Source organism: Aquarana catesbeiana, linkage group LG06 (genome assembly GCF_042186555.1).
Source record: "Aquarana catesbeiana isolate 2022-GZ linkage group LG06, ASM4218655v1, whole genome shotgun sequence".
NCBI classification, from domain to species: Eukaryota; Metazoa; Chordata; class Amphibia; order Anura; family Ranidae; genus Aquarana; species Aquarana catesbeiana.
The window spans coordinates 405535507-405551082 of record NC_133329.1 but is presented as its reverse complement, the minus strand read 5'-3'; the positions used below and the strand labels follow the sequence as shown (position 1 = coordinate 405551082).

The window sequence follows — 15576 nt, the reverse complement described above, 5'->3', positions numbered from 1 at the left end:
TCCTGTCAATAATCAGCGTCTCAGAGGGGGACTCCAAGACCCGGTGGAAGATCGCCACTGCCATCTCTCCGAGATCCTCAGTCCCCGTGGCTTCCGGGAGGCCCTGGAGACGTAGGTTGTTTCGGCGGCTCCGGTCCTCGATATCCTCGAGGTGGAGCTGGAGGGCGATTGTCATGTCCCAGTGAGTGTCTCAGGTCTGTTCCAAAGCTATCACGTAGCTTGTCAGGATAGAGAAAGCGGCTTCCCCTGTAGCCACCCTGTCATTGAGTGTGGTCACATCCTCCTGTACATCCTGGATGTCCCAACGGTGGGTTTCCTCCAGCCGAAGGATCAGGGCTTCAATGTCTGTTCTTACGGGGAGTGCCTGTAGTAAGGCCTGAATGTCCTGGTCCAGCTGGCTTACTTCCGGTAGTTGTGGGGTGAGGCACATCTCTGGCCGAAAGGCCGTCAGGGTTTCTGAAAAACAGTCTGGTGTAGTTGAGGGGCCGTGTCTGTGACCTGGGCCTCTCACAGGGAGCCACGTGGAGCCGCCACTCTGACGCCCGGGGAAACTTTCTGGAGTTGCAAGAAATAGTGGTGTATGTCGTCCTTGGAAATGCTGGAGCGGGTCACCCGGGGAGCTGCTCTTGTCCTGTTCCGCTTAGCTGATAGCATACCGGTGTTATGAGGGTGAATTAGCTGGGAAAGGCAGGGCTAGGCCCGGAGCTCTCACAAGATGCAGCTTCACCATGTCCAGGCCACGCCCCATCCACGAATGTCTAAGCCGTCCGGGACACTCCTCCAGTTGAGACACAGCAGTGGCGCCATTGGCTCCTGCGGCTGTCAAAGTCAGTCAGACAATCAGGGGAGAAAGGGGGCGGGGCCAGGTTGGGGCTCCGTGTCTGAATGGACACGGAGCTCTGACTCGGGTGCCCCCATAGGGAGTTGCTGACTGAGGGGGCACTCGATAGGAGGAAGGGGCCAGGAGCAGCAAAGAGGGACCCGAGAAGAGGAGGATCCAGGCTGCTCTTTGCAAAACCAACTGAAACAGAGGAGGTAAGTATAACATGTTTGTTATTTATTTTTATTATTTAAAAACGAGACTTTACAATCACTTTAATATCACTTTAAACATAGAAAAGTGACGGCAGAAAAAGACTGCATAGTCCATCAAGTCTGCCCATTTATTTTATTTTTTTGCATTTCTTTCTTGGGTATAGTTCTATGTTTGTCCCAAGTATGTTTGAAGCCATTTACTGTTGACTGTCTCACTACCTCTGCTGGAAGTTTATTCCAAGCATCAACTACCCTTTCAGTAAAATAATACTTTCTAAAATTAGTTTTGAAATTTCCTCCAGTTAGTTTGAGGTCATGTCCCCATGTTTTTGATTTTGGTTTCATACTGAAAAAACTGCCCTCCTGAACCTTATTCACCCCGTTGATGTATTTAAAGGTTTTAATCACATTGATAATTCTTTATTGGCAGAAGGCAAGAAGAGATTTACGTGGCCATAAAGTAGCTGAAGACAAGAAAGAAGATGCCTCTGATTGTAAGTGTAAAACGTACCTTTTTAATGTATAATACAATTGAGCAATGATATTTAGGTGTGGTAACTAACTTGCAACATCTAAATTGTATAAAAAGTAATATGTACTGTATATATCTTTATTAATATGCAGACCTTTAATAGAATTGGTTGCATCCATGGACATTTTATGAAATCAGCGGGATAATAAAACTGGGCCCCATTACTTGAATTAAAAAAAATGTGGTATACTTAAAGCACTGTGGCAAAAACATCAATGTCATTTTTTATATGTAGCACGTTGGGTGTAGTGGGAATAGTAGATTCCTTGTAGTGAAGTAAGCTAAAGGTGTCTAAGCACAGTGTTCAAATGGTGCAGTAAAGTGATCTTGGAGTAAAGATGTCTGTGAAAAGTGTATCAATGTAAAGGTGGCAAAGAATGGAGTGGCAAAGAATGGATAAAGGTCGATGTCTTCTGAACAGGCACTCGTGTAGCGACACTTGTGCAGCGGACCCACTGTCTCGATCTCCCGACGTGAAGCTTGTCACACACACCGTCAGGCAGGCGACTGGAGTGGTACTGGAAAGGATGTCCGACTGTGAACAACAGAGCTATGTCCTTCAGGCCACGGATTGGAAGTAAGACTTTGCGTGGTAGGCCAAGACCTCTCTCTCCCTGCTGCACAGAGAGGTCCATCTTGCGTCAGGCCCAGGAGGAAGAGAGCTGCTTTTATAGCTGCTCCCAGCAATCTTCAGGTGGCAGCAAAGATCCCTGGGATATATAGTCCTGGCACACAATTGTCTGACGGGAGGACTATTCATCCCACAATCCTTTTATTTGGCACACAGATATGATGTCACTGGATGCATTGATCACTGGAGGGACAAGTGATACTTTGAAAGGCTAAAAGGTACAGTGCTTTATGCTTCTAGTCCATATTGCTACATCCTCCCCCTACTTGAAAGTCTTTGGTCCCTAAATACAGAGCACCTGGAATCACTTTACTGCATTGTGAAAGCTAAACAATTAACTATCCAATAGACTAGAAGTGGCAACAGCTAATAACTGACTTAGTGAAGGGTCCTCTGATAACAAATCATATACATTAACAGGAGGAAGTCATATTAAGTTCATGACAGGCCAGTAATAAATTAGTGGCCCACCCAGCAGTGTCAGGGGGTGGATCAAGATCATCCTTTACTAAAGACTCTGTAAAGGAGGCAAGTGCTTGACTGGGATGTTTCGTTGTGGGTATGAGTTCATCAGAATTTTCTCCAAGAGTGTCATAAGTCAATCTCTTTGGGGACATGTCTTTTGCCTCAACCGAGAATGTATGTCTTTCAGTGACTCAGGTCCCTGTTCAGCTTCCCAAAAACTGCATCCAGCTTCCCGTTCTGGTTCTACTTCAGGCTCTAACCCCGGCTCTGAGACTGTCTCTCTCCTTGTTGTGTTAGTAGGAGGGATGAGTGTATCAGCCGCATTGGACACTTCATGGGGTTCCAACTTGACTTCTTTATTTTCCTTAAATGTGTAGGGGGCTACCACCTCAGTGTTGGGCAAATGGGAGCCTTTCCCTGGACAGCCTTCTTCTTCTTCTTCTTCTTCAACATCAGGACCAATGGCATCATCTTCCAAAGAGGGAACCCACAACCAATCCAAAGGTACCGTATATACTCGAGTATAAGTCGTTCCGAGTATAAGTTGAGGCCCTAATTTACCACAAAAAAATGGGAAAAACTTATTGACCCGAGTATAAGACGAGGGTGAGAAATGCACAGCTACTGTAAGTGGAAAAGAGGGTCAACAATGCCAATTTGCAGCATCACTGTTCCCATTTGCAGCCTCACTGTGCCCATTTGCAGCCATAGGTCCCCTGAACTTCAAACTTGGTAGTTAAGAGTTCCTAGATGCCCCCTAGCTGCAGCCAAAATTTGGGGTCTCTGAACCCAAAGGGTCCCAAAATGACATTGCTGCAGATGGACACAGTTGACCGAATTTGGGGCCCCGTATCTCGGGGCCACTTAGGGCTAAGAACCCCAAATTTGGTGTGCAAACACAGCGGAACTAGCACCATAAAATTTCCAAAGCTGAAGTTCCTAGCACCAAGTGGCCCCAAGATACAGGGCCCCGAAGTCGGTTCAGAAAATGTCAAGCACTTTTCTGCAGCAGAGAATGACATTTTCCGAACCTATTTTGGGGCCCCGTATCTCAGGGCCACTTAGGGCTAGGAACTTCAGCTTTGGATATGTTGTGATACCAGTTCCACTGGGTTTGCACACCAAATTTGGGGTTCCTAGCACTAAGTGGCCCTGAGATACGGGGCCCCAAATTCGGTTCGGAAAATGAAATTTTTTGCTACATAAAAGTGCTTGACTCGAGTATAAGTCGAGGGGGGCACTTTCAGCACAAAAAAATGTGCTGAAAAAATCGACTTATTCTCGAGTATATACAGGTAATTCCTCATCATCACTTTCCTCTTCCGGAAGTACAGGTGGAAAGGTTTTCCTGACCCTAGGCCGCAACATTGGGGACTGATATGTCTCTGGGCAAGGGGCTGAGGGTACTCGAACAGCCTCTGAAATGGGCAGCAAATGGTTTTGATGCCAAGTCTTAAGGGGGCATACAGAAATGAGACCTAGGTAAGACTACCTGGGTCAAATAGCAGCTACTTAGGTAACAGAGGGTCTTAATCAGGGTTTTAATTCTAAAAGTACAAAATTTATTGGTTTCACAGTTAGCCCAAATATGATAATTCATGATGTGACTATAAAGACAACTTCATTCACAATGCTATAAGAGTTTTCCTAAAAGGAAAGAACTCTCAAGGATGGTGCTATGAAACAGAAAAAAATCAGAGAAAAACACATAAAACAATACAGACACACAATCAAAAACAAAGTCCGGACACCAGCTAGCATTCACAGAGGAACTGTCGTGCAATAATAATTGCATTAATTCAAAAAAATATATATGGTATATGTAAAAAAGAAAAATACAGCGCTGTGTAAAATGTAGGTATAAACAGCAGCCAACACAGCTATAGACCAAAGCAGTAAATGTGAATGTAAAAGTGTAGCGCTATAAAAATCTAAATAGAACCTATAAGTTAATAAGGTAATGAAACCAGTGTTAGAATCCCAATATCAAGGGATCTTTTCACTGATTTATTACTCTAAAGATTTAATTTAGATTTCTAGGTTTTGTATCACTTTTTATATCCCTTGATATTGAGATTCTTTTTTTTTTTTGTTTACAATAGTTTATTTGGAAGATTCAAGAAATATTCTAACACTGGTTTCATTACCTTATTAACGTAAAGGTTCTATTTAGATATATGGTATATGAACAAGAAATATAAAAGATCTTTTGTTCAATAAAAAATATACATTCGACTGTTTGCCTGTGAATGACCCATGGGGGATCCAGGTCACTTCATGATCTCCCCAAAAACTGAATACCTCCTAAATATTTGCTGTATAACCTAAATTGATAAAGATGGTCATATAACTAAAACGGCCAGTGGTCTAATCCTGTCACTAATTAATTAGAGCATTGTATTTTTGGGTATCAGTCCATGAAATTATTTAGTAACCAGGATTCCTTATAGACGTTGCTCCCTTAAACAGAGCACAGTCCCACTTGTGTTGATAGGAACATTCAGCATGTGTTTCAAAATAATGTCCAGATCACTGATGAGGTCTGCAGCAAAATCCTAAATAATTTGCTTATGCTTTACAGAAAATATGTATAGTAAAAGTTGGTTCCCACCAGCGGGACATAGGGGGCAGTCTTCCCTTCAAGCCAAATCTGATACACAGGCAGTGCAGGCAGTCATTTGCAAACAATGTAGGGTTAGGAACGCCATCGGTCAGCCAACTTATGTTTTCCTGGCACCCCTAGATTATGCAACAACACTCGATCCACAGGTTGTAGATCCTGGACCCGCACTTTAAGATCAAAGTTCTTCTTATTCCTTTGTTCGCTGATGGTGGAGGCTTCCTTGGCTTTCTCATAAGCCACCTTTAAGTTCTTTTGGATCCAGTCAACATATCCCCTATAGGAGGCTTGAGAGGTGTGATCCATTGACGTTCCGAATGCTAAATCTATGGGTAAGCAAGCCTCTCTCCTGAACATCAATCAGTAGGAGGAGAATCCGGTAGAATCATATGTAGGCATGAGCTATTGCAGTGATATGATCTCCCCAATGCTGTTTCTTCTCTAATGGGAGGGTTCCCAGCATGTTCAACAGAGTGCTGTTGAAACGCTCAGGTTGTGGATCCTCTTGGGGGTGGTAAGGTGTAGTCCTGGATTTCTTTGTTTAATGCCGCGTACACACGGTCGGACTTTTCAGCTACAAAAGTCCAACGGACGCTGACGGACTAAAGCTGGCTGGTAATCCGATCGTGTGTGGGCTTCTCCGGACTTTCAACGTACTTTTTTAGCCTCAAATCCGACGTACTTTAGATTTGAAACATGCTTCAAATCTTTACGTCGTAACTACGACGGACCCCGAAGTCCGCTCGTCTGTATGCTAGTCCTACGGACAAAAACCCACGCTAGGGCAGCTATTGGCTACTGGCTATCAACTTCCTTATTTTAGTCCGGTGTACGTCATCACGTACGAATCCGTCGGACTTTTGTGTGGTCGTGTGTAGGCAAGTCTGTTCGTTAGAAAGTCTGCCGCAAGTCCGCCGCAAGTCCGCCGAAAGTCTGCCGAAAGTCTGTCGGACAGGCTGTCGGACTTTTGTAGATGAAAAGTCCGACCGTGTGTACGCGGCATAAGAGTTCACATAGTCTGTGGACCAGTTTGCTCTTAAAGTCCCGACCTTGATCCGAATGTAATGTAGCTGAAGCGAGGAAAGTTTCACCGCTCAGGTAGGTCTAAATCAAAGAGTGGATGAACAAGTTTGAATCCTTCAAAGGGAAAGAGTCCCAGGTGCTGGCTGATGCTGGGTGGAGCAGGAATAGACAAAGTGATCTGGATGCCGCACACCGGACTGAATAATAGGTGCCTTTATTAAAAAGCTGGATCACAGGATATACAAGACACTACAGCAGGGATGTACAGCAATCACCTGAGGCATTTTGCACTCATAACGGGTGCTTACTCATAGCTGACAAACATGGGAATAAAAATCATATATAAAGCCTAAATTATAAACCATGTGACCACATGATTAAGTGAGTAATCAATAACAGCTGAAAGCCGACTGTGTGAGGTCTCAGCACCTGCTGTCAGGTGAACAGGCTTTAGAATGAAAACTCCCATGTTGATGATATATAAGCAACAGAAAAAAATTTTTATTTATAGACTGGATCAACACCTTGTTTCAAACGCCTGCCTATGCCAATGTATCAAATTGTTTCATCTCTTGTATCACAAACTATATTGTCATTGATTATTAGAATTTTATGCTAGTTACAGCTTATGCCTTATAGAAGCAAGAGATGGAAGTTGCTCCCTTTCGCTGGGGTCTCAGCACTGCTGACATTTATATACATATTTATCTATATATTTTTATTTTTTGTATTTGTTATATATATAAATGGGTCCCTTATCAGCAACAGCTAATATAATAAATATCTTCTCTTACATTGTGACATATACATTTAAAATAGACCTAAACGGCCCCACAGAAATGTTGGCCGACATTTTACTATTATCTTGTACCCAGCCCGGAGCCTAATAATCTTACATTGATGTTCATACACAAACAGGCCAACTTCGGCACACTTTATTCTGACTTTTTTGGCAGAAACATATTTATTTATTTTATTCTAACAGCTCTATACAAACCTTGGCTGAAATCATATCACTACCGACATCATGTCATTGCACTTTACACCTGGGTTTGAATTCAAATCGCCCATGATCGTACATACACAGGTCGATTTTGGTTTATATTTAATTATTTTGGTTTTTAAACACATGTTTAACAACATCATTATGTTATCCTAGTCACCTTCATTCCATCTCATATTATTTTACTTTAACACCATTTGCGTTTCACTTCTGCACACACACATTTTTTCACTCTCACCATCACATGACGGCACATATATTTTGTCCATATTGTGTTCTTTTTATTTGCTCCACACCATCTATTTTTCACATAGGTGACTTTTTTGTTTGCAGAAGCAATATACATATTTATATTTTTATCTTTGATATTTTTACATATATACCATCACTAGTGATATACTCATACTTTTTATAGTTTTACCATTTATTGCACCACATTTTACTTTATTTTGTTATGTCCTCTTCATTTCTTATTTTATGTTTATTAGGACGATTACTTTTCACCATATATCACTTGTTTTCACTTTCAACATATTTATTTTCAAATACATTTTTCACACATACACATATTATATAATATTATCCATTATATACATATTTTTTAACTTTTTTATATTTTTTTCTTTTTCCCTTTTATTCTGTTGCTTATATATCATCAACATGGGAGTTTTCATTCTAAAGCCTGTTCACCTGACAGCAGGTGCTGAGACCTCACACAGTCGGCTTTCAGCTGTTATTGATTACTCATTTAATCATGTGGTCACATGGTTTGTAATTTAGGCTTTATATATGATTTTTATTCCCATGTTTGTCAGCTATGAGTAAGCACCCGTTATGAGTGCGAAACGCGTCAACTGATTGCTGTACATCCCTGCTGTAGTGTCTTGTATATCCTGTGGTTGTGGGGGTCTGCTGGCGGGGGGCTTATCGGAATCTGGAAGCCCCCTTTAACAAGGGGACCCCCAGATCCCGGCCCTCCCCCCTGTGTGAAATGGTATGGGGGTACAAAAGTACCCCTACCATTTCACAAAAAAACTGTCAAAAATGTTAAAAATGACAAGAGACTGTTCTTGACAATTCCTTTATTTAAATGCTTCTTCTTTCTTCTTTCTTTTATATTCTATCTTCCTTTGGTTTCTTCCTCCATATTCTTCTTCTTCTGGTTCTTCCCCAGAAGGGGGCGGGGTTATGTAACAGGTGACCCCGCCCACCTCTCACATCACAGGGAATGCCACAGGGAAGTCCCCGTCAAGTCCCGGTGCGTCAGAGGTGGGCGGGGTCACTGGGTGGCCCCGCCACTCGTTATTTAAGAACCATCAGAAGAGGAGAAGCGTCACACAGCGGGAGCCTCCCTCCATGCCATCATCGCCAGAGGAGAAGAAAGGAAGAAGATGCCGCAGAGGAAGATGCCGGACGAGAACACCGGAGGAAGAACCAGAAGAACCAGAAGAAGAACACATTTGGAAAAAGAGGGACTTGAGGCCTCCTGAGAGGCCAAGGGTGCTCAATGGACAAAAATGAAAAATAGCAAGAATAAAAATAGTATAAATTTTATTTTGAATATTATTTAAAAGGTCTATTTGTTAAGAGGAGAAAACAGACATGAAGCAGCAAAGTTGATATGCTTTCAAGACAAATCTATACAAGCATGATACAGAGGTTAATACCACTTTCTCGACATGTTTCACTTTTTAAGCTTCTTCAGGAGATATTTAATGTGGCATCTGATCAGCTAGAGAGGTAGAGAATGAATAAAAAATAAGCACTCATGTCTAGAGATATACACAATAATCACATAATTTAAATTCAAAATGTTGAATATCATAGTTTATATGTGGTAGTAAATTCAAATGAAAAACAATTACAGAGTATAAATACATACATACAGTATGGCATCAAAATTGTAAAGCAGAATACAGTGCATTTGAAAAAATGATAATTCTTTGAAACATAATAGTAAATATACATAAATAGTAAAAAAAGAGAAAAAAGAAAGAAAAAAAACAAACACATTTTACTATAGCCACCCAATTCACCTTACCGACATAAAGAGTCTGTTAAGAGAGGCTTAGAGGGTCAGGGTCAACCGCAGTGCACAATGCCCTTCAGGGCTGGCCTCCTGGAGAGGTATGCAGAGGGGGATAAGGAAAAGCAATTCCTATATGTGAAGTAAATGAAACTCTGTAAAAATGAGAGATATAATACAGTCGGGCAATCAGATAGGATAATAGGTCCTAAAACAGAGTTGTTTATGATAAGCCAAAAAAGGAGGCAATTGAAAAAATTACATGATGAAATGGGTAGAATCAATAAGATTTTAAAGTCACATCCGTGGGATGGTTAAGGACAGATTGTCTCTTGTGTGAGAGGTTCCTTAGAGAGAGAGATGGGAAGTAAGCGTTGCTCGGCAGGGTGTTGTACTGGTCCATACACTCCCATAAATCAAACAATAAGGAACGTGTTTAGCTGGGACAGCAGATGGGAACCTATAAGTTCAAAAAGGAAAGCAGCTATGTACTAATGGAGAATACTATTGATAGCAGAAAGATAGAGATCCAATAAAGGATCAATGATTTGGCCAGGGATATAGCACTTACTGGTATCAAATCCAAAGTTTGGCACAAAGGAATCCTGAAGTGGTCTGCCAGGGAGACCACAGCCGTTCACCGCCCCGCGTTTGAGCAGAAATGTCAGCAATTGGCGGGGGTAACCCCCGCCGTCACGCCGCGGACTAGTAAGGAGGAATGCGCATGCGCGCGCATCCGGCTTATCCAAATGGCGGCGACGCTCATGACGCAAGAGCGTTCGTTGAGCGGCGGCCATTTTTAAAAATCTGGTGCCCAAACATAGACAACACAGAAGCCAACGGAGATACAAGGGAGCCAAAATAGTTCTCGATCTCTGAAAATGGCGGGATGGAAGGTCAATAAGGCCCGGGTGCGAGGTCATAGGCAGTCCCCATATAAAGGACACCGAGCGGTCGGAATATTGATTAGAGACCAGCCACTCGGTGCCCCGGGTGTCCGTGCATACCAAATATAGGTGGAGGGAAAACCGAAAGGGCAAAGAGCACATAGATATAATGAAAAGAAGATTAATTATTAGTTAAATGGGTATACATAATCAGGTAGACAAATCTAATGCCACGTACACACGGTCGGACTTTTCAGCTACAAAAGTCCAACGGACGCTGACGGACTAAAGCTGGCTGGTAATCCGATCGTGTGTGGGCTTCTCCGGACTTTCAACGTACTTTTTTAGCCTCAAATCCGATGTACTTTAGATTTGAAACATGCTTCAAATCTTTACATCGTAACTACGACGGACCCCGAAGTCCGCTCGTCTGTATGCTAGTCCTACGGACAAAAACCCACGCTAGGGCAGCTATTGGCTACTGGCTATCAACTTCCTTATTTTAGTCCGGTGTAAGTCATCACGTACGAATCCGTCGGACTTTTGTGTGGTCGTGTGTAGGCAAGTCTGTTCGTTAGAAAGTCTGCCGCAAGTCCGCCGCAAGTCCGCCGAAAGTCTGCCGAAAGTCTGTCGGACAGGCTGTCGGACTTTTGTAGATGAAAAGTCCGACCGTGTGTACGCGGCATAATTGAAAAAAGGGCATGAATCATGCCTAAAAAATAGGATGAATGGTGGAAGAAAATGCATGTCTAAAAAAAAAAAAGGAGGACCCTTTAAAGAAAAGGCTTAAAGCTTAACACATCATTTAAAACAGAGTATTTAAGGGCATTTAAGGTAAAAATCCACCTCGTTTCTCGTTGCAGCAGAATCCTGTCATAGTCTCCCCCTCTTTCATTGGGGGGGCATATTCCAGGGCAAAAAAATGCATTTTTTTGTCATCAAACTGATGGCATAAACCCAAATGCCGGCTAATGGGGGTCTCCATTTTCTTCTTGGTGACTAAGGAGACATGGTCTCTAATTCTATGGAAAAAGGGACGTTTCGTTTTTCCCACATAAAAGGGGTTGCACGACAAATGCGGAATCACCATTCCAGAAACAGCCGAAAAATTTGAAGTACTTAATTTGTCTCCCATTTCTCTCAGCCCTGATCAAATTTCTGTCTTGGAGCTTGGATTATCCTTTTGTCCGACGCAGAAAATTGATCAGTTTGAACTCATCAAAGACCTAAATCTGTTTTCTCGCAAGCTAATGCTTCGTATTCTTTATGATAAACCCAAATCACTCACCCAAAAGACACCTTCAGAAGAATCCTCATGGACAAATATGACTTTGGATGATATTAAAGCCATGGAGGAGCTCATGGAGCTATGGGACGAGGGACACATTGACAAAACTGAGCTTCTGGAAGCCCACTTCCTACATCAGGAAGGACAAATTGATTCTTCCATCAATGACCCTCCTCCTTTACCTCTCTCCTCCCCCAGGGAATATAAATCCAAATCCAAAACCTTTCCCACACTACAGGGAAACCCCAATGTTTGGGCCTTCACCCAACAGGTTACCGATGACATTAAAAAAACTAAATGGAGAGATTTGACACTATCGAATTTAACATGCCAACAGAAAGCAGCCCTTAAATCATTACAATCAGACTCACGTCTGGTTATAAAACCCTCGGATAAGGGAGGTAACCTAGTTGTGATGACTAATGCCCAGTACGAGTCAATGGTTTTACGTCTTTTGCAGAACCAGGACTGGTACAAAAAAGTGTCCCTTCCCCATGTAAACAACATGATTATCTGCTATAAACAACTAATAGGGACTGCCTATCACCAAGGTCTGATCAAGGGGGGTCCAGTTTATGCCATATCTGGATGACTTCCTACTCTACGGTCAAACTCGAGAGGAAGTTCTCACGGGCTTACAAACAACAGATTGCCCACAAGTACTTGGTTGTGACACACCTAATTCTACACCTTCATTCCTCAGTGCAGGTCTCAGAAAGATCTGAAGGTATAGTGGGGTTGGAGATTTCAGCTGATGAGGAGCAAGGAGAGGCCCTCTTTGTTCTTTGGTGTGGGTCTTTTAGGTACGCTTGCCAACGAACTGCATGGCAGGTCGAAGTATGTCTGGTCAAGCATGTGGTGCCCAAGCGGGTGATGTTTTGGCCACGCGAGATACGCTTGAGACATATGTTGCAAATAGAAGTGGAGCGATCTGATGCACTCGTCTCAAAAAAGGCCCACACCAAAGAACTTTTGGAATAACATGCAGAGACAGCAGCTTCCTGCACATGCGGAGCTCTACGGTGTGATGCAGTCGGTGTGCTGCCCTTAAGCTGGCCCCTGGAGGGCATCCTGCCTCGTTGGTGATGTGCCTCCTCCTCCTCCCTCTTATCAGGCACCCACGTGGAGTCAGTGACCTCATCATCCCCTCCCTCCTCATCACTGGAGCAAACCTGGCAGTATGCTGCAGCTGGGGGATCATGACTGCCAGATTGCTGTCCTTCTTGGGCACCCCCTCTGCCTGGGCTCACGTTACTACCTTCCTCTAGCTGGGTACCATCATTGGAGCCTTCAAAACGCTGGGCATCCTCCTGGAGCATGTACCCAACACTGTGGTCAAACAGTTCAGGGGACTCCGCAGGAGGACATGGTGGGGCTAGGGAAGGAGTGACTGATGCCATTGAGCCGAGGGAAGAGGCCGCGTTGGCAGCTGCTTTGCCAGACAAAGTATCCTGAGCATGGGTGAGAGAGGATGAGGAGGATGAGAACGGCTTGGTCATCCACTCTACCAAGCCTTCCGCATGTTGCGGCTTAACACAGGCCAGCTGCCGAAAAAAAGGACAGGCGTGTCCCACGTCTACGTGCTGATGAGGATGCACCGTGTCCACGACCAGCACTGTTGCCTCTAGACACAGAGCCTGCTTGCCCTCTTTTATTGGCTTGTGACTGTCTGCCTCTCCTTGTTGGCCTTCCAGACATACTAATGGCCTGCAGGGAGATGTAGCTGCACAAAACTGGGATGTATATATATATATACTGATTATACTGCAGCTAGCAGAATCAACTGCCTGCCTGTAGTATTATTAGTATGAGAACACCAGCACTTGTCTTTAGGTAGCTATAGGTGCACACTGTGCAGGGGTACACAGTACACTAACTGTAAATACTTCAAGCTGCCTGCCTGTGGTATTAATAGGATCAGAAGAAGAACAACAGCACTTGTCTTCAGGTAGCTATACTGTAGGTGCAACTGTGTAGGGTACACAGTACACTAACTGTAAATACTGTAAAAACACCTGCCTGCCTGTCAGTATATTAGGAAGAGAATAACAGGAACAGATCTAGCTAAACTGAATACAGTGTGTATATAACACCTGGGATGCATATATATATACACAATACACTGTAAGTGCAGCTAACTGACTCGCCTGCCTTCTCTATCGAACTTAAATCAAATGACACTGTCTCTCTGTCTATCTCTCCGCCGCCGCAACACACACTACACAAGGCCGCCACGCAGTCGGCCTTATATAGTGTGGGGCGTGTACTAAACCCCCTGAGCCATAATTGGCCAAAGCCATACTGGCTTTGGCCAATTACGGCTCTCTGTACAGACGGCGCTGTGATTGGCCAAGCTTGCGGGTCATAGTGCATGCTTGGCCGATCATCAGCCAGCAATGCACTACGATTCCGCAGTGAATGATGGGCAGTGATGCGCCACTCGAATTTGGTGTGAACGGCCCATATCGTTCGCAATTCGACGAACCGACGATGTTCAAGTCGAACATGGGTTCGACTCGAACTCGAAGCTCGCCCCTAATACTGTATATACTATTAGAGGAGATATATACTGTATATACTATTAGAGGAGAGACATACTGTATATACTATTAGAGGAGAGATATACTGTTTATACTATTAGAGGAGAGATATACTGTATATACTATTAGAGGAGAGATATACTGTATATACTATTAGAGGAGATATACTGTATATACTATCAGAGGAGAGATATATTGTATATACTATTAGAGGAGAGATATACTGTATAAACTATCAGACTATCAGAGGAGAGATATACTGTATATACTTTTAGAGGAGAGATATACTGTATATACTATTAGAGGAGATATACTGTATATACTATTAGAGGAAAGATATACTGTATATACTATCAGAGGAGAGATATACTGTATATACTATTAGAGGAGAGATATACTGTGTATACTATCAGAGGACAGATACTGTATACTGTATATACTATTAGAGGACATATACTGTATATACTATTAGAGGAGATATACTGTATATACTATTAGAGGAGAGATATACTGTATATACTATTAGAGGAGATATACTGTATATACTATTAGAGGAGAGATATACTGTATATGCTATTAAAGGGTGAATCTGGCAAATATTATCAGACTCAGAGATCAAATTTTTTTATTTAAAGAACAAACAATGTTTTCCTTCAAAAAAAATGTAATTTTAAGAACGTTTGTTCGATATTTCTAAATGTTAGTGAGGTCAAATCGACGTTCATTTTCAACCACAGTGATGGGAAAATTTGGAAATAATACAAAACTTCTTTGTCAAAGGAATTGTCCGACAGTGTATGTGGTTTTCGTTCAGAAATGACATTCATTTTAAAAACAGAATGTTAAAAACAAGTGAAAATTTCAAACAACATTCTTTCATTCAGCAAATGTACAAAGATTTTTCATCTGAATATTCTCGCCTGAAAATTGATCCATGTAGCCAACACAAGGCTCGGTACACATCTAAGCAGTTTTTGCTTTTGCTCTGTTTCTGCAGTGCTTTTTTGCTGTGCGTTTTTTAGATTTTTGCGCACGTGATTTTGCGGCAATTTGCGTTTTTGCATTTTTCTTGGCCAATTTGTTGTTGGGCAGATTAATAAACACAGATAGGTGCATTTCAAATGGTGGCTAGACAAAGGCCTTTACAGAATTGGCCATTTCTTTAACTCAAATGGTCCCCTCACTTTTCCATACTGTACCTCAAAACTTGATATGCCCCCTCAGAAAAATGTAGATACTACCAATTATCACATTTTCTGAATCTCATTTGAAAGACGAGCAAAATACCACTCTCAGTAACTCCCTATGAACAATGGTGTTCCTCAGCCATGGACATGAGAGGGGGTATCTCCCTCATTTACTCATCTCTAGCGGACCCACCAGAGAAAGCGTCCTACATGTTGAGCTGGGAGCATGATCTGGACCTCAGCTGGGACCTGGACCTATGGCACTCCAATTTTGCCCGTTCTTTTAAAGGTATCCTAAACACTTCTCTGACTGAAGCTAGCCTCAAAATATTAACACAC

General features: G+C 42.7%; 1 protein-coding gene across 3 annotated transcripts in view; it reads left to right on the top strand.

Moving 5' to 3' along the window:
* LOC141147251 (phospholipase A and acyltransferase 3-like) overlaps positions 1-15576 on the top strand; it is a 129356-nt gene that overhangs the window by 16507 nt on the left and 97273 nt on the right. For all 3 annotated transcript variants that reach the window (XM_073634453.1, XM_073634452.1, XM_073634451.1), the window contains exon 3: positions 1466-1529. In XM_073634453.1, the coding sequence (XP_073490554.1) occupies positions 1518-1529 (12 nt within the window). In that variant the 5' untranslated portion in view covers positions 1466-1517. The remainder of the gene's footprint in view (positions 1-1465; positions 1530-15576) is intronic.